Source organism: Bison bison, unplaced genomic scaffold (assembly GCF_000754665.1).
Source record: "Bison bison bison isolate TAMUID 2011002044 unplaced genomic scaffold, Bison_UMD1.0 scf7180017864243, whole genome shotgun sequence".
Taxonomy (NCBI): domain Eukaryota; kingdom Metazoa; phylum Chordata; class Mammalia; order Artiodactyla; family Bovidae; genus Bison; species Bison bison.
In genome coordinates this window covers 3,111,099-3,130,779 of record NW_011494815.1, presented here as the reverse complement: position 1 = coordinate 3,130,779, position 19,681 = coordinate 3,111,099, and the positions used below count along the sequence as shown (strand labels likewise).

The 19,681-nt window shown below is 44.3% G+C and overlaps 1 protein-coding gene across 1 annotated transcript in view; it reads left to right on the top strand.

Annotated features, from left to right (window-relative positions):
• LOC104993704 (stimulated by retinoic acid gene 6 protein homolog) overlaps window positions 1-17,166 on the top strand; it is a 43,272-nt gene extending 26,106 nt beyond the window's left edge. Inside the window, exons 7-18 of the mRNA XM_010847069.1 lie at window positions 163-291; window positions 1,459-1,529; window positions 3,838-3,949; window positions 6,818-6,965; window positions 9,211-9,286; window positions 10,878-10,959; window positions 11,286-11,334; window positions 11,802-11,919; window positions 12,973-13,092; window positions 14,299-14,462; window positions 15,849-15,995; window positions 16,668-17,166. Of these exons, the coding sequence (XP_010845371.1) occupies window positions 163-291; window positions 1,459-1,529; window positions 3,838-3,949; window positions 6,818-6,965; window positions 9,211-9,286; window positions 10,878-10,959; window positions 11,286-11,334; window positions 11,802-11,919; window positions 12,973-13,092; window positions 14,299-14,462; window positions 15,849-15,995; window positions 16,668-16,816 (1,365 nt within the window). The 3' untranslated portion in view covers window positions 16,817-17,166. The remainder of the gene's footprint in view (window positions 1-162; window positions 292-1,458; window positions 1,530-3,837; window positions 3,950-6,817; window positions 6,966-9,210; window positions 9,287-10,877; window positions 10,960-11,285; window positions 11,335-11,801; window positions 11,920-12,972; window positions 13,093-14,298; window positions 14,463-15,848; window positions 15,996-16,667) is intronic.
• The last annotated feature ends 2,515 nt before the right edge of the window (window positions 17,167-19,681 follow it).

Sequence of the window (19,681 nt, the reverse complement as noted above, 5' to 3'; positions counted from 1 at the left end):
CGGGGGTGGGGTGGGGAAGGGATTGGCAGCTGACCTCCAAGCTCTGAGAGAGTGGGCCCTGATGGGAGCAGGCTGGGACAGGCAGACTCCTGTGCACAACCTCCCCAGTGGCCTATCCCAACCCTCCCTAGAGCCCATGCCCCCGGTCTGCTTCTGTTGCAGTTCGTGGGGAATTACGAGACAGTCATGTTCTACTGGCCCTCCCTGCTCTGCCTGGCCTTCCTGCTGGGCCGCTTCCTGCACATATTTGTCAAATCTCTGAGGGTCCACCTGGGCTGGGAGCTCCAGATGGTGAGTACTAAGTAAAAATACCATGTGTGCCCTGACAGGCTGTTTTCCTAACAGCCCTGTGAGGTAGGTGCTGTTATTACTTTTCCCTGTCTGTATTAGGAAACTTGGACCTGGAGACATCAGTTGCATTGCCCAAGGTCAATAGCTAGTCGGTAGCAGAGACAGAACTGGAACCCAGAGAGTTTGGTCATTGAGGCTGTCTTACCCCTTGTGCTTCTTCTTCTAGTTCCTCGAGGTAAAAAGTTAGGTTGCTTATATGAGATCTTTCTTCTTTTCTTCATATTGGTATTTACTGCTATATACTTCCTCTTAGAACTGCTTTTGCTGCATCCCATAAGTTTTTATATGTTGCATTTCTATTTTCACTTGCTTCAAGGTAACTTTTTATTTCCCTTTTGACTTTTTTATTTGACCCATTGGTTGCTCAAGAATGTACTGTTTGTGAATTTTCCTCCTATTATTACTGTCTAACTTTTTGTGGTCAGAAATTATGCCTGGTATGATTACAATCTTCTTAAATTTAAGTCTTGTTTGTGGCCAGACATGTGCTCTATCCTAGAAAATGTTTGTGAAAAGAATATGTATTCTGTTGGTGTTATATGGAATGTTCTGTAAGTGTCTGCGTGATCCATTTGGTCTATAGTGTTGTTCAAGTCAGTTGTTACCTTATTGATTTTCTAACTGGATTATCTATCTATTATAGATCTATCTATCTATCTATCTAATCTATCTATTGTTGAAAGTGTGGTATAGAAGTCCCTTACTATTATTGTGTTGCTGAAATAAGCAAGAGAAATTTCTTTTCATAAAAAATAAAAACGCTGGGATGTGGAGCGTTTCATTCCTGAAATAGTATTTTGAACTCTGATGAGAAATCACCAAATCTTAGAAGGAAATCAACTTCGCAAAACAAAAGCTGCTATAAACAGGAAACAGAAGAGTCAGGGAAGGTCAGGCCTCTAGCATTTCTTGAAAGCAAGTACTAGGTAAACAGGAAATGGGACGCTATTGTCTCTTCAATAAATGACAGGTGTCTGGGAATGGTTCAGTTGAAAATAGCCAAGTTTTACCCAAAATCCTGGCCTTCGTGGCAATAGTCCTTCAGAGAGACCAAAACTCTAATAAGACTTTCTGAGCCAAAGCATCAACCTCTTTCTTTTCTCACAGGAAGAAAAACCTTTCCTGGAAGTTCACCAGGCAGAGCATGTCAAGCGGCTCCTGAGGAAGTGCCCCCTTCAGTAAGCACAGTTCTCTTTGCCCCTCTGTGTTTGCACATATATTGATGAGTTCTGACATGTCAGAGACCTGGTGATGACTGGAAGGGCACTATTTTAGGGCCCGCTTGTTTGTTAATAGAAACTCAATTCAAACGGGTGTAAAGAGAAAAAGAAAAGTTATGGCCTTACATAATTAAAAACTCTAGAAGTCGTCAGTTTCAGACACAGATGGATCCAGGGGCTTGATTGATGTCATCAGAACTAGGTCTCTGCCTCATCTCTCTGCTTTTGTTGTTCAGTCACTGAGTCGTGTCTGACTCTTTGTGACCCCATGGACTGCAGCACGCCAGGCTTCCCTGTCCTTTACTATCTTCAGGAGCTTACTCAAACTCATGTCTGTTGAGCTGTTGATGCCATCCAACCATCTCATCCTCTGTCATCCCCTTCTCCTCCTGCCCTCAATTTTTCCCAGCATCAGGGTCTTTTCCAGTGAGTTGGCTCTTCACATCAGGTGGCCAAAATGTTGGAGCTTCAACTTCAGCATCAGTCCTTCCAGTGAATGTTCAGGACTGATTTCCTTTAGGATTGACTGGTTTGATCTCCTTGCAGTCCAAGGGACTCTCAAGAGTATTCTCCAGCACCACAGTTCAAAAGTATGAATTCTTCATCGCTCAGCCTTCTTTATGGTCCAACTCTCACATCCACACACGACTACTAGAAAAACCATAGCTTGGCTATACGGTCCTTTGTTGGCAAAATGATATCTTTGCTTTTTAATACACTGTTTAGGTTTGTCACAGCTTTTCTTTCAAGGAGGAAGTGTCTTTTAATTTCATGGCTGCAGTCACCATCTGCAGTGATTTTGGAGCCCAAGAAAATAAAATCTGCCACTGTTTCCACTTTTTCCCCATCTATTTTGCCATGTCTGGGAAATAGATGGAATGATGGGACTTGATCTTCATTTTTTGAATGTTGAGTTTTAAGCCAGTTTTAAGTTTTCACTCTTCTCTTTCACTTTAATCAAGAGACCAGAATCTCTAAGCTTTTACCTTTCTGGCTTAAGCTCACAGAAAAGAGTGTTTTCTTCTAAGTAATTGTAACAAAATTCCCATGAACGTGTTTCATTGGATCAAGTTGAACCACATGCCATACCAGAAACAATTACTATGCGTAGGTGTTTGGAGTAAACTGATTGTTAAATCTGAGTCAGGAGCTTCCCAGGTAGCACCAGTGGTAAGGAGCCTGCCTGCAAATGTAGGAGACATAAAAGACCCAGGTTCAATCCCTGGGCTAGGAAGATCCCCTGAAGGAGGGCCCAGCAACCCACTCCAGTATTCTTGCCTGGAGAATCCCATGGACAGGGGAGCCTGGTGGCCTACAGTCCATGGGGTTCCAGAGTTGGATTTGACTGAAGTGACTTAGCATGCATGCATGCAAACCAGGGTCATATGTTCATCACTGGACCTAAGAAGTGGTTCAGCCTCACTTAGCCACCAGGACTGATGGTAGGGAAGAATACAGACCCAGGGAAGAACTGAGGTGCTGTTACCAATAAAAGATGACATAGCTCTTGGCCAGGAAAAAGCACCTATCTTCAGTGATCATTCAGGTTACCTACCCCTACCACTGCTGCTGTATACAAGGCAATATTTCCCAGAGAAGGCGTATGTCTAATCCAAGGTCACACAGTTGCAAAGCTAATTCTCTGGCTAGAAATATAGTTGGCAACATGTAGCAGAAAATGCAAAATAATCATGGCACAAACAAGAGACAGATTTATTTCTTTCTCATATAAAAGAATTCTGGAAGCAGGCAGTCTATACTTACCCTGGACTGCCCATCATGGCAGTTTACCCATCATCTGTCTTTTTCCTCCGATAACTTAGTGGGTTGCTATCACGAAGGCTGATCCAGAATAGATGCTGGAGCGCCGACCTGGACCAGCCACCACATCTGCTCTTCAAATGGCAGGCATGAGAAATGAGTTATGACAAAGGAAGCCCTCCCAGCTGTGTCACTTCCATCTGGCCAGCCTCTTCAAGTCCCACCCCACACCTCTGTTCAGGTCTCATTGGCCTGTTTAGTCTTGGTCACTCTTAGCTGTAAGAAAGGTCAAGAACTATAACCTTTTATCTAGTAAATTGCTGTACTAAATAAAACTGAGTCCCTGTTCTGAAGAGTAAGGGGAGGATGACAATAGTGGAATCTTCCAGTGCTCTTTCTCTTCACTAAACTCTAAGATCAAGAGGAAATGACATTATTTTCAGAAGAATCAGGCATTTGTTTACCAATCACAACCTATCTTCTCTTGATGTTTATTCATTCACAGAGAAAGAAATAAGTCTTGGTTCCAAACCAGGATATATGAGTGGGACCCCTACTTTCAGTTCCCAAGCAGGATGATTGGAACCATTGTGTTGGCTTTCATCTGCCTGTACCTTGTAAGTAGAGCTAAGCAAATCCTTTTGTATTTTATAAATGGGGTGGGGATAGGATAGGGTTGTTCTTTAAAAGCTGGGTCAAAACTGGGTATATGTAAATCAAAGAAGTACAGTTCTTTGACCCCACCATTTTGACTCTAAGGACACTTTTACTCATGTAGTGAATATTAGTAATAAATATAATTGAAGTATTTATGGAGACTTCTGGTTGCCAATTCCACTTGTAAAGAGCTTGAAAAATGCCACTCTGTCTTAAAAACAAGTACAAATCTGAACAAACTGAAGAATCAACAACTCTTCATAGATCCCTAAGAGCAGGGAGTCATGGGGCAAAGTTTGCCCCTAAAATTGAAGAGACAGACAAGATCCTGGCAGAATGGAGCAGAAACCCCATGGCAACCAGTGCCAAGGTAAGAAAATCTGAATTGTAGTTGATGCCATCAATCAACTGGATATTTTGGAAATCCAAACACTACTTCATCAACAACAGCAGAATGCATATTCTTCTCAAGAATAAATGGAAAATTCAAGAAGATAGGCTATATCTTGAACCATCAAACACACTTAATAAATGTAAAAGAATAAAATCACATGATTTCTGCTCTCAAATCAAAATGGAATTAAATTAAAAACCAATAACAGAAAGATAACTGGAAAATCCCCCAGGAGTAGATATCGAAACAACACACTTCTAAATAACATATGAGCCAAAGAAAAAAATCAAGGCAAGTTAGAAATATTTTAAAAAAGGAGAACACAAGTTCTCAAACTTTGTGGCAGGTGGTAAAAGCAGTTGTTGTTGTTATTGTTGTTAAGTTGCTCAGTCGTGTCCGACGCTTGTGACTCGAGGACTGTAGCCTTCGAGGCTCCTCTGTCCATGGGATTTCTCAGACAATACTGGAGTGAGTTGCTATTTCCTTCTCCAGGGGATCTTCCCAACGCAGGGACTGAACACGGGTCTCCTGCATTAGCCAGTGGATTCTTTACTGCTGAGCCACCAGGAGAGCCCAGCAAAAGCAGTGGTTAAAAAGAAATTTATAGCACTGAATGAAGAAAGATCTAAAATCAATCATCTAAGCTTTCACATTAGGAAACAAACAAAAAAGAGCAAATTAAAATGCAAAGTAAGCAGAAAAATAGATGTATTATAATAAAAAGTAGAGCAGAAACTGATGAAACTAAAAACAAGAAATCAATAAAGTACAAAATCAAAGCACGTCATGTGGTCAGAGCTAAGTGAGGTAAAATGTCCAAGTCAAAAGCAGGGTCAAAGTGGAGAGATGAAAATGGCCAAATTGTCTTCTGTTCATTTTAAATGTATGAGGATGATACTTATATAAACTAGTCTTGTGATAACTTTTAGGTGAATGGATTAGGTTATGATATGGAGAAGGCACTGGCACCCCACTCCAGTACCCTTGCCTGGAAAATCCCATGGATGGAGGAGCCTGGTAGGCTGCAATCCATGGGGTCGCAAAGAGTTGGACACGACTGAGCGACTTCACTTTCACTTTTCACTTTCATGCATTGGAGAAGGAAATGGCAACCCACTCCAGTGTTATTGCCTGGAGAATCCCAGGGATGGGGGAGCCTGGTGGGCTGCCGTCTATGGGGTCACACAGAGTCGGACATGACTGAAGCAACTTAGCAGCATCAGGTTATGATAAGGTACTGCATAAACCCCCAAACTTCATTTGAAAACACTGTATATATATATGCTTTTTTTTTCTTTTTTTCCCACTTAACAATGTTGACTGGGTGTTCAGGTTTGGGAGGCAGCAGTCTTTTATGTTGTCCCATAACTAGTTTCTCCATTGTGTACCTTTATCATCCCTGAGAATCCTCACCCCCTGCATCCAGTCAGCAGAAGGAGAAAGTATATAGAGAAATGCATATGGGAGGCTTCAAAGGCCATGTGGACCCAGCACACGTTCCTTCCACTCTTTTCCCATTGGTGAGGTCCTTGTCACGTGGCCATATCTAACTAAGGGAGGCTGGGAAATGTAGTCCAGCCTTGTGCCCAAAGAAGGGAAGAATGGATTTTAATGGACCACTAACTAGAGTTCTCTGCAGCAGTGAGTAAATCACTTGATGTTTTTGTGTTCATTAAATCTTTATTAGTTGTCTACTCCATACCAAATGCCTTGTTAAGACCTGGAAGAGAGAAGAGGGCTGATTCAGCAGCTCTTGGCCTGGGAGTAGCCCATGGTCTAAGAGAAGAAGATAAGATATGATATGCAGTACTGCCATCTAAACAGAGGAAAAGAAAAGGTGAAAGTGTTCTGGAAGTTTAGTGAATTACTCTGGATAGAGAAGCTGCCTGACAATAGTAGCATTTGAGCTCCATATTCAGAGATAAACAAGATTCAGTTGATGAAGTAAAATGGCATCAGGAACTCCAGACGCAATGGCATGATGATCAGGGGCATGAAGGCAGGATGACAAGATGATAGGACAGGAGCAAGCATGACATGCATACAGGAAACAGCACGTCCTCCAATTTGATCATTGCCAAAATGCAAGGAGGAGAACAGTGAGAAATGTCTGGAATTGTCCATAAAGTCACCCCTTATTCAAAGTTAGGCATTCATGTCACTATGATTGAATTAATGTCTGAAGAGTTTCTTGAGCCCTTTTGGGATTTACTCTTGTATGCTATTTTGTGAAGAACAGAGTTTGGGCTGAATCCTGTCTCCAAAGGAGTCACAATCCCATTCACATCAGTAAAGCAAGTGTCCAGAGTCTATTTCAGTTGAGTTTTGAGCTTCAAAGACTTTTGACCTCAAAACCAAAGAATGACCCCCTATGTTATTCATTTAATGAGCAGGACTCAGGTGAGACCTTGAAACACTTACTCTCTGTCCTCAGTTCATTGTCATTGAGTTCTGCGTGTTCGTGTATGTGAGAGATGAGCTGGATGTGTTTGAAGGTGAATTGGAGAGCTACATCACCTCCATGAACCAGACAGGGAGCCCAGTCCTCCTGCAGGTGAAAGAGCTGATTAACATCACCAAAGGTAAAACCATATTCCACTTTTGTTCCTGCCACTTCTATATGGAACGGGGAGGGACTTGTGACTGGTGGTGGGTGCACACCTACAGTAACTACTGCTGCTAGTCTTCATATTATCTGTGTTTCACTTACTGTATGCCTCCCTGGATTGACTTGAAGGAGAAAGGGGTCCAGACACAGGCCATTTTATTACAACTTACTTGGGGCTGCATTGACCATGCCTTGAGAATGTTCTCATCTTAAATAGCTTATCTTTTTTTGGTGTCAGTGGAAACAACTAAAATCATCATATATTTTTCACTTTGGAAAAGATAAAATAGTAAGTTTTGACCTTACTATTTTATGAAAAGTTTACTCATATCATTCAAATTTAATTTCTGCTTAGTTCCGGTTACTGTAACAAGTTACCATCGACTATGTGGTATAAACAACCAACATTTATTTCTCACAGTTCTGGAGACTGGAAAGTCGAAGGTGCTAGCAGATCTGGTGTCTTGGGAGAGCTGCTTCCTGACTTGCAGATGGCCACCTTCTCTTTGTGTACTCACATACTGGATGGAGAATAGGGAGAGGAAGCAAACTCCCTCATGTCTCTTCTTTTAAGGGCACTAATTCCATCATGAGGGTTCCACCCTCACAATCTAATCACCTCCCAAAGACTCCATCTCCAAATACCATCACATTGTGGGTTAGAGTTTCAACACATGAATCCTTTTGGGTGGAGGGACACATATTTATTGAAGGCATATTTCTTCCCCATTAAACTGTCAAGACAATTAATGCTTTTCATACCTGTTGAAAATTTATTGACAATGGGGATTTACTTACGGATTCTGTTTATTCCATTCATCTATTTGTCTATCTTTACAGAAATACCACAGTCTTACTACTGTAGGTTTATAGTAAGATTGAAATCAAGAAATATGAGTCATGCAATTTTGTTCTTCTTTTTCAAGGCTGTATGGCCTATTCTGGGTCCCTTTTTTTTAATATGAATTTTAGGATTAGCTTGTCAATTTAAATAGAAATCGCTTTGGAAGTTTTGGGCGGTTGGTTTGAATTTGTCGGTCAATATAGGAGTATTGCCATGTTCACATAGAATATCCTATACATAAAAGTGATATGTTTTTCCATTAATTTAGGTCTTTAATTTCAATAATCTTTTGTAGTTTTCAGTGTACAGGTTGTACACTTCTTTTATTAAATTTATTCTTAAGTATTTTATTCTTTGTGATACTATTTCAAATGCAATTCTTACTTCATTTTCAGATTACACATTGCTAGGTACAGTGATGAATTGATTTTTATATATTGGTCTTATGTCTTACAAACTTACAAGCTCATTTATTAATCATTTTACTTTTGTTTGCTTCTTGCCTAGGATTTTCTATACCTAAGAACATGTCATTGGTGAATAGAGATAGTTTTATTTCTTCTTTTGCAGTCTAGCTGCATTTTCTCGCCTAATTGCCCTGACTAGACCCTTCAGTACAACGTTGGATATAATTGGCAAGAGCAGACACTGATTTTCTCCTTCTTGAACCTAAGGGGAAAGCAGTTTTTCACCAATTAAGTATGATGTCAGCTGTGGGGGGTTTTACAGATGCTTTTTATCCAATTGAGGAAATGCCCTTCCATTTCTAGTTCATTCAGTGATTTTAATTATAAAGAGGTATTGGATTCTTTCAAATGCTTTTTCTGCAGCTACTGAGAATCCGCTTGTACAGAAGCTTTTACTTCCTTCTGTCTTTCTCCATCCCTCTCTCACAAGCACCCAGAGTCATTCTGAAAGCAAGTTGGATACGAAATATTAGAAACTTACTAAAAGGTGGATGAATGGAATAGTCAAGACCTTCATTCCAGTTACCATTGCACATGGTGGCTGTGAACTGGGGGTGGATAACCCCCTCCCCCAAAAGTGGTTATTAGAAGGTCAGGTATAAATGATGTTTTACAAGGCTGGAGGCTGCCTACTATGCATACATTCTATAATTTTCTGCTTCTATTATGCATTGCAGACAGAAAATATTAATACCAAAGGAAAAGTTTATAAACACACAGGAAATAAAGGATATTGAAGGCATATAGCTAAAATGAAACAGAAATAAGCAGAACTTTATTTGCCCAAGAGGTATATTAAAGGAAATACAATATATTTTGCCCAAACTTTTCTGTTGTGACTTTCTGCATTTTAAAAATTATTTCTGGTTCATCTTCTGAGGTTGCTTGTGTCACCTTTTCTATTTCAGAAGTCTGGGTGGTGACCATTTTGCCTGCCTCCCTCACATGTGTGAGCTACCTGTTCCACATCTTGGCTTGTTACAGGTAAGGGGGTTCTGGGAGGCATTTGTGTGTCTTCAAGCAGGAAATTGGCTGACAGATTTTTTTTCTCAGAATTCCCAAGCAGTGTCAGTCATTCCCAAATTGGGAACTGCAGTGTATACAGGGTTTGGGGACAACCACACCTATTGGTAAAAAAACAAAAACAAACAAAATAGCATTTGATTTGAGCTTCCTCTATCAATTTGACATTGTGATTAGAGTTTTCTTTTGGTCTTCAGCAAAACCCTAAGCAATACTTTCATTGCCATGTTCACTGCTGAGCAGGCAAGACTCAACAAAAAACTTTGTTGTTATTCAGTTGCAAAGTCGTGTCCAACCCTTTGCAACTCCAAGGACTGCAGCTTGCCAGGCTTCCCTGTCCATTACCATCTCCTGGAGTTTGCTCAAATTTATGTCCATTGAGTCGGTGATGCTATCCAACCATCTCATCCTCTGTTGGCCCCTTCTCCTCCTTCCCTCAATCTTTCCCAGCATCAGTGTCTTTTCCAGTGAGTCAGCTCTTTGCATCAGGTGGCCAAAGTACTGGAGCTTCAGCTTCAGCATCAGTTCTTCCAATGAATATTCAGGGTTGATTTCCTTTAGGATTGACTGGTTTGATTTCTTTGCTGTCCAAGGGACTCTCAAAAGTCTTCTCCAGCACCGCAGTTCTTTGGCCAGTCTGTTAGCATATGACCATGTCTTCTGGCCTCTTCTAACCTTATCATTTCTTGTACACTTCGTGTCTCTGCTTGGTGTCAGACCTGCCCTGCTCTCCAGGACTAACTACAGTGGGTTCCCAGCAGGTGAATTTGGCTCAAGGGGACCCCACAGGAGGTTGGGTCAAGGGAACCAGGTGCATCAGTCTCAAGAACAGCAGTGCAGGAGGAGGGGATGGCCTTCAGTATGGAGTCAGCATTTGCATGCTGATAGAAGTTGAATTTGGGTATCTATTGCTTCTCTTTCTCTCCATTTCTCTGCCTTTGTCTCTGCCTCTCTCTCTCACTGTCTGTCTCAGTCTCTAATTCACAGTCACCCACTCACTCACTGGAAGCCCAGGGCCAATTCTCACCCCTCCAGAGCATCCTGTCTTTACATCCTCCCCATCTGGCTGCCCAAAGGGTGAGTCTCTTGCAGATGGCATCTAAGTGAAGACTCTCCTGACACAAAGAGGCCCCAGCTGTCCATCCAAGGCCTGCCTTGAACCTTTGACTATAGTTTAAAAATAGTGAATATTTGAAAGTTGCTGAGAGAGTAGATTAAAAGTTCTCATCACAAGGAAAAACTTTTTGTAACTGTGTGCAGTGACAGATGTTAACAAGACATTATCATCATTTCATAATATGTACAAATATCAATTATATTGTACACCTGAAAAAATGTCATGTTATAGTCAACTGTATCTCAACTTTTAAAAAGTATTTTAAAAAGATTTCAAGACTGATTAGAACCATCTCAAGAGCTGTGGTCAATACAGGGGAGCTGAGCTGCCTGCCATCTCCCTCCATAGGCCTTTCTGTTTACATCTGTTGAGCTCTAAGTGCGTAAGGAGCCCGGGTCATAAGCATTACTAATTTCCCTCTCTCTCTCTCTCTAGAAAGCACATCAAGAGGTTGTGGGCAGGGGATAAACACTTTCTTCCTCTGAAGTTTCATAATCCTTCCTCATCTGAGAGTGTGGTAAGTCCACAGCAGTCTCTCTCTGCTCCCAGGCCACAGCCTGCTTGTCCTGCACCTCAGACAGGGTTGGCGTACTGGGGAAGGAACAGCCCTGGGCTGGGGCGGGGGGCGGGGGTCCAGAGCCCTCAATTTTAGTATGTTCTGCTGCTGGGTGACTTGGGACAGCCACTGTCCCCATCTGGCCTCATGTGTAAAATGAGGACAATCATGACACCTGCCTTGGTAGCTTGGTGGGTGACCCTCAAATGAGACAGGGATGCTGGATATGTGTTAGAGGTCATCAAGGTGTCTCCCCTCTCAGATCGTTTGTTCTATCTAAATCTCAGGTGGCCATTGCAAGGTACTCTGGCTGGCAGATAGCCTATATTCTGTGGGGTAAGTGCCATCACGTGACCTATTCAATTTGACACACATTCCCTGAGCACCTGCAGAGTCCCAGCTGTGGGCAGGGAGGAGGGACATGGGGCAGAAGCAGCCCCAGCTCTTCCTCAAGGGACCTACAGGAAGGTCCGGAAGGAGTGAGAAGCACACATTCATATCGGTCATCATTACCACCTGTCCTGTGCCCATGGGGTGTGTACGCTAAGGGTGGTGGTGACCCAGAGGAGGAAGTGACTATCCACACCTAGGCCAGGGTGCCAAGCCTTCCTAATGGAGTTGACATTTGAACTGACCTGGCAGAGTGAGCAGAAGGTTGGTGGTCGTGCCAGGCAGGAGAAACAGCATAAGCAAGAGCGCCAGGACCTTTGGAGGGAGGAGGCTGCGGGCGGGGCTGGAGGGAGGGACTTGTGTGACTGGATGCTGAAGGGCCGTTAGTGACCACCGGCTCCCTTGGCCCACAGGCTACCTCATCATCCATGTGATGCAGAGCCTGTGTGGCCTGGCGATCATGTACAGCCTGGTGCTTCCTGTCATCCACCATCAGGCGCTGGAGATGCTCCGAGGCCTAGGCATCGGGATGTAAGTGCTGGGTGGGCTTCCTGACATTGCCCAGGGCCTGGGAGCTGCTGAGCCCTCCGAGCTGCTGTTCAAAATGCCCCTTCCCTGCTGGGCTCTTACCAGTCCCTGGACCCATGCTGTCACTGTGATGGGAGACTCACAGTTTATGAAATGTTTCCACTTGCACTGTTCAGCTGGGTCCTCACAATTGTGTCTGTGGGAGGTATATGTGTGTCCATTGTATTGCTGGGAAGACTGAGGTTCAGGCAGATGAAGTGAGAGAAAGGACAGTATAGTGGAAAGAGAGAGGGAATCTGAGTTTAGGCTTTAGATCAACTGTGTGACTTGTAAACTGCCTCTCCAAGCCTTAGTTTACCCATATGGAAAGTAAGCAAATGCTGACATTACTGAAAATTCACTTTGCAAATTTTCTCTTGAGGACCTTCTGAGGTTGGGACTTACATTAGCTCCCTTTTTCAGATGAGGAACAGAGGCACAGAGAGGCTGAGCAATTTGTCCCAGGAGGGGAGGAGGCAGGATGGGGAGCTGGACAATCTGAAACCAAAACCTCATTCAACCATCACCCCATGCTGGTGCTGGGGAGAGCTGCAAACAGGGTGTGTGCCCTCTGGGGGCCTTGCTGCTCTGAACTCCTTGGTTCCAGGCTCACCTAGAGCCTCCTACGAATCTGGGGCAGAGCCTGCCCTGTCCACTCTTCCATGGCCTTCATGAGCTCTTCTGAAAATCCCATTCCTTTCTTTGATTTCCTATGCTGCTAAACCACTCAGCCCACTGCTACCCCTCAACAAAAGGACCTGATTTAGTCCTGGAGTTCTGGTCTGGAGCCAGAAGGCCCGATGACGCAGCTTTGAGAAAGTCATCTCCCCTTTGTAAGCCTCATTTTTCTCATCTGCATAGTAGACAAAATTCTCTGTAGGCATAAAGGACAGAGTTCAAGCTACTGTTGGTCTGGCAGGCAGTCAACATGTCTTTCCTCTGTATCACTGGGCATTCCAAAAGAGTTTGGGAAGAGTGGTCAAGGCCACCTCAGCATGGTCTCGCCTTGTGTTTTAGCCTCACCGTATCCATCGTCCTGGGTCTCATGGTCCTGCAGGTATGGATTGCCACCAGCTTCTTCCTGCAACCAAAGATGGGGATAGATGACAAGCAGAAGCCCCTGGCTCTCAACAACAGGTGAGAGCAGAGAAAGTAGTGGGGCATCGTAGGGCTCTGGCCTCAGCAGGCTCGCTCCTTTCTCTTCACCCTTGGCAGGTTCCTGGGTGCACTATACATTCTGAGAGGGCGAGGGGCAGTGGTTTAGAACTGGGACCAAACTGCCAGGAACCAGACTGCCTGGAGCCAAATCTTGGCTCCACCCCTTATGAGCTATATGACCTTACTGAACATCTATGAACCTCTTCTTCCTCACTTTACAAATAAGTTCGCATATCTCAGAGAGGTGTTCCAAGGATGAAAGGTATTAAAATATGAACTTAGAGCAGTAGTGCCTGTCCCATGGTAATCCTTTCTAGTTCATTCATTCAAAGCTGTTCATCATGGAGGAAGCAACATGGGCACTGAGGATAATGAAATACTCCTCACGATCTGCCTGTGATCTGCTCATGGTCCACTGGAGTTGACAGACACAGACATTTAGGGACAGTAGAGTCCAGATGGTGTGAAAGCATTACAAGAGAAAGCAAAGAGGAGAGGAAGGGAGGGGCGGAGAGGCAGGGGCGTTCTTTCAGCTGCAGGTGGGATGTTTGAGCTAAAGGAGGTAGGATGGTAGGATTCCTACAGGCAGAGATGAGCAGATGGTGTGGTTGCAGCCCCCCCTGTACGGATGCAGGCAGGAAGCCATGAGAGGGCAGGATGTGTTGGGAGAAGAGTGAGACTCCAATATGCTGGATGGTGAGGGACAGGAAGCGAGCACAAAGTGGCAATACCAGAAAAGTCCCTCTCAGGGAGGACCTCAAAATTCATATGCAATATTTGGGCTTCATCCCATAGGCAACAGGAACCATGTGATTAACTTGAAAAATTTTATCTGGAGGACTTGGAGCAGTTCTAGCTGGGGACAGGTCACTGTTGCAACAGATATGAGAAAGCCACACCCTCTGCTGTAACCATGGACCCAGGGGTAGCCACGTGGGGTTTACAGTCCCCACTCACATTCAGCCTGCCTGGTGCTCAACGTCCTCGCCACTGTTTCTGAGCCGGTCTTCACACCAGCTGTGAAGTGGGGACAGTCAGCTTCCTCCACTAACAGCATGAGGTCGCACAGCTAGGAGGTGGGAGAGATAATATTTGACCACAGGTCTGGGAGGGCCCTTGAGCCCACCTGCCTAGCCACCTTCTCATAATGAAGGGTGCTTCCCCTCTGCCTGTTTCCCTTCGCAGGAGAGCGTTCCACAACTTCAACTACTTTCTGTTCTTCTACAACGTGCTGCTGGGCCTGGGTGCCTGCCTCTCCAGGCTTTTCATCAGCTGTGTCCTGGGCACGTGGCTGATCGCCCGCATCGACAGGACCATCCTGCAGAGTGGCTATGAGAGAGCAGACATGGGTATGTAGCTGTGCGTCTGGGGAGTGCTGCTCTTGCACCTTTGTGGAAGCTGCCTGCAAGTCGGGTACCAGAGGCCCGCAGTTCATTCTCTTCTCTTTTTTTTTTTTTAAATTTTATTTTATTTTTAAACTTTACAATATTGTATTGGTTTTTCCAAATATCGAAATGAATCCGCCACAGGTATATACGTGTTCCCCATCCTGAACCCTCCTCCCTCCTCCCTCCCCATACCATCCCTCTGGGTCGTCCCAGTGCACCAGCCCCAAGCATCCAGTATCGTGCATTGAACCTGGACTGGCGACTCATTTCATATATGATATTATACGTATTTCAATGCCATTCTCCCAAATCATCCCACCCTCTCTCTCTCCCACAGAGTCCAGAAGACTCTTCTATACATCAGTATTTCTTTTGCTGTCTCATATACAGGGTTATGTTACCATCTTTCTAAATTCCATATATATGCGTTAGTATACTGTATTGGTGTTTTTCTTTCTGGCTTACTTCACTCTGTATATTAGGCTCCAGTTTCATCCACCTCATTAGAACTGATTCAAATGTATTCTTTTTAATGGCTGAGTAATACTCCATTGTGTATATGTACCACAGCTTTCTTATCCATTCATCTGCTGATGGACATCTAGGTTGCTTCCATGTCCTGGCTATTATAAACAGTGCTGCGATGAACATTGGGGTACATGTGTCTCTTTCAATTCTGGTTTCCTCAGTGTGTATGCCCAGCAGTGGGATTGCTGGATCATAAGGCATTCTCTTCTCTTGTACTTAGAGCTTATCTTCCCACAGGGGCTATAACGCTGAATAGAAAAAAAACAAAACAAAACTTTTCAGCCCAATGGTCAGATTGCATATTTAACAGATCTTTGAGGTATAATGAAGAGCAGTAAGGGATAGTGCAATTCTATCAAAACACTTACAAGGTAATTTGTGAATGCACGGCTCTGAAATTTTTGAGAAAACATATCTCAGAATTACTTGTGGTGTTAGTTGCAAGCTTTCTTAGTTAAAAAAATGGTCTGTTCATTTTGCTCCAAAATGAAACCATTTTTTGTGGAGAAAAAGCAGTTTTTGTCCTATTTCTGGACTGTGTCTTTTCATTCACTCATTGATTCGTGCAATGGCAGCTGGCTTCTCCGTATAAGCCATAGAGGCTCCCGTCACTGTGAACTTCAAATTTCCATAAAATGAACAGGTTAGGGTATGATCTCTAAGAACCTTTCCAGCTCTTTATACCTCATTTTCTGGATTCACAGCAAAGACACAGACACCATTTGGGAACAAAGTGTTGCTGCAGTTATGTCATAAGAAGCAAAACCTAGTCATCCAGGAATATACATTGCATGGTCTGACTTCTCTTCTGGATTTCAGGGTTCAGTGCGTGGATTGGCATGCTCTACGTAGATCATTATCACACCAACCCTGTGCTCGTCAGCTTTTGCCATATCCTGATCACCGGCCACAGGGAGAGGAGGCTACAGCAGACCATCAAATACTGGTACCTAAATCAGTCAGCAGGTAAGTCTCCTGTTTGAATCTATACTGGGGTTGCACACCAGGAAACAAGTGCCTTCAGTCTTCCCTGGGATCCCTGAGATGTCCCATGTTCCTTCTTCTCTGACCCTCTTCCTCCACTTTCTGTGCCCTGGGAGCCCTTCTACCCAGGAGGTTAGAAGTCTTCACCCCAGTCAGTCTGGCTGTGGGACTCCGAGGCCTTGTTCCTGCTAATTCAGCTTCTCCATTGTTTCTGGAAATGAACTCTGCTACCTAAGTCCTTCAATCAGCCATTTGTCTGAGACTCCTCCATAACTCATGCTGCAAGCCAGGTGCCCTCCAAGATGGTGTGCAGTTTTGCTTAAACTACCCCATTCCTTACCACAAGCTCTCTCTTGGCTACCACCTGTATCATTCTGCTCTGCCTTCCCCTGGGAAGCCCTCCAGTTAGCCATGTTCTGCCTGTGGACACTCAGCACTGATCTGGACTGTTTTCATTGCTGATCCCAACATTGCAGATATCCAGATCTGTGGAACAAACTCTTATCCCTCCAGCCACCCTCATGTCCCCAGGAATCCTGGTCCGGCTCCTTCCTCCACACCTCACTCCTTCTGGGCAGCTTTCCCTGTGGCCTCTGAGCAGGACAGAGACAAGATGCCCTCTCCTCCAGTGTACCGGCTCTGATTCTGTTCTAGGTCCCCGTCTCTCAGCGAGGTCCAGGACAAGGTGGCTCCTGCTGCAGACCCTGATCAACAACCCCGAACTGGTCAGACTCAGAAAATCCAGGCCAGGTCTTGGCTCCCAGGAGTTTACCCAGATTCTGTTGACGTGCTCGGAGAGCTGACACTGACCTTCCACACTGCTGCAAGGTTGTTCCAGGACAACTTCCCCTGAGAAGGCCCAGGCTACTCAGCAGCTGTCCCCTGCAGTGGAATAGGCTGCATGGCCACTGTCCATTGCACACTGGCCATTCGTGGGGTGGCACTTGGGGCTGAACAGTGATGTCTCAGGTCTAATTCACTCCCTTGGGAAAAAGATCAACAACAAAAGAGAATTTCTGTTGAACAAACTTTACCCAATAATGATGTCCACTATCCCTGGTTAGAAGGCAGCCTTGGGGAGTTCTATGTTGAGACGCACTGGGCAGAACTTCATGTCACTGACAAAGGTGGTATAAAAGTTTGTATCAGGAGAGTTTAACTGTTTGATGCCTTTCTTCTCTGGGACGAAGTATGGCCTTAATCCAACAGGGTCCTTGTTGTTTCCTCATTTCTAGATTGTATGGTGGTGGGAGACAAGGAGCCCTTGACCCCAGCCTCCAGTCTGGTGGGTGAGCAGGTACACACTGAGCTCTCTCCCACAGCCACTCAGGTGGGGAACAGATCAGAACTGACATGTGCCCTGGTCACAAATAAGTTGTGTAGATTCTCTCTGGCACACAGGGGATCCCCTGAGAAAGCCACCCGTCTGAAGAGGCAGAGATGAGATCTGCATTTAAGTTTGTTGTCGTTGTTTAATCATTTAGTTGGGTCTGACTCTTTGCTATCCCATGGACTGTAGCCTGCCAGGCTCCTCTGTCCATGAGATTTCCTGGGCAAAAATACTGGAGTGGGTTGCCATTTCCTCCTCCAGGGGATCTTCCTGACCCAGGGATCGAACCTGTAATTCTTGCATCTCTTGCATTGGCAGGTGGATTCTTTACCACTGAGCCATCAGAGAAGCCCCAAGGCATTTAAACTGGGGGACAACAAAAGCAAAGATGTGGGAACAAGAAAGCCCTGGGCAGCTTTGAGGAAGGTGTTGGGGGCTGGTTAGGCCATCCAAGAAAGCCCAGATGCCAGGACATTTCTCTTTGTGCGGAGGGCTGAATACTTACCCAAATTCTTCATGCCAATCATAAAGTCTCTGCTAACCTGGGAACTGTCACTCTATGAAGCCTGTGCAAGTGCCAGGAGGATTCACCCACAGAGTGAGCCTTTGAAACTCAGTCTTCATTATTGAGCATGTACTGTGAACCCAGTCCTGTTGCTCAATGTATCTTCCAGATTTATCTCTTTTAACTTACTCTCTGCAACCAAGTTTTGTCATTTTGCTTTTTGAAACTAAGAAAACTGGAGCTCAAGAGTATTGGGATCCCCACATCACTTTCTAGCTGTGTGACATTGACTAAATTACCTCACCATTCTGTACTTTCTTTACGTATAAAAAGGGAGTAATACCCATAACACCAAAAATTACTTTGAGGATAAAATGAGTTTATATATACAAACACTCCTAAGCTAGTGCCTGACACATCCTAAACTCAAAAAAATATCAGTCATTGTTGTTGGTGATGTTACACTTTGTGGTGATATGGTTAATGTCTGCCTACCTCTCATTATACTCTGCTCCACAAAGAAAGAGGCCTCAGGTTTCATTCACCATTACCAAGTACCTACTGTAACACTGTAGGATCTTGACTTAAGTAGTGAGGCCATGATGAATGAATCTTACAGCCATGAATTCGATACTGAAATCAACCCTGGCATCATGGTCAAGTGGCCACTAAACAGAAGGTCAGGAGCAGGGGGTTTTGGTCCCAGCTCTGCCTCTAGCATGAGTCTCATTTTTCCTAAATGAGAGTTCATGCTGCCCTCACAGCCAGTGCTCCTGATGTGCACCCAGCTGGTGCTGACCAAGTACTTGCTATGTGCAGTCACTACTCCAGGGACCCAGCACACCTAAGAAGGCAAAGTGTTGCCAGCATGTGGTCCAGGCCTCTCCTGCAGTTCTTTCTACAACTGTCTCCCAGCCTCTACCCTGGAATGGTTTGTGAGCTCCTCAAGGGCTTGCTCCTTGGAAGAAAAGCTATGACAAACCTAGACAGCATATTAAGAAGCAGAGACCTCACTTTGCCGACAAAGGTCCATATGGTAAAAGCTATGGTTTTTCCAGTAATTGTGTATGTTTCTGAGAATTGGACCATAAATAAGGCTGAGCACGTCTGACTCTTTGCGACCCCATGGACCACAGCACGCTAGGCCTCCCTGTCCATCACCAACTCCTGGAGCTTACTCAAACTTCTGTCCATTGAGTCAGTGATGCCATCCAGCCATCTCATCCTCTGTCATCTCCTTGTCCTCCTGCCCTCAATCTTTCCCAGCACGAGGGTCTTTTCAAATGAGTCAATTCTTCCCATCAGGTGGCCAAAGTATTGGAGTCTCAGCTTCAGCATCAGTCCTTCCAATGAACACTCAGGACTGATCTCCTTTAGGATGGACTGGTTGGATTTCCTTGCAGTCCAAGGGACTCTCAAGAGTCTTCTCCAACACCACAGTTCAAAAGCATCAATTCTTCGGCATTCAGCTTTCTTTATAGTCCAACTCTCACATCCATACATGACTACTGGAAAAACCATAGCTTTGACTAGATGGACCTTTGTCTTAGTAAACTTTTAAAAATTAAAATCATGAAAATTGTCATTTTTGACCACAACAGAATCAAACTAGATATCAACAACAGGAGGAAACTGGGGGGGGATAACAAATATGTGGAAATTAAACAATACACCATTAAACGCCCAGTGGGTAAAAGTTGAAAACAAGGGATACTGAAAATATCTTGAATCAAATGAAAATGAATATGAACACACCAAAACTTATGACATGCAGAAAAAACAATGCTCACAGAAAAATTTATAGCTGTAAATGTCTACATTAAAGAGAAGAAA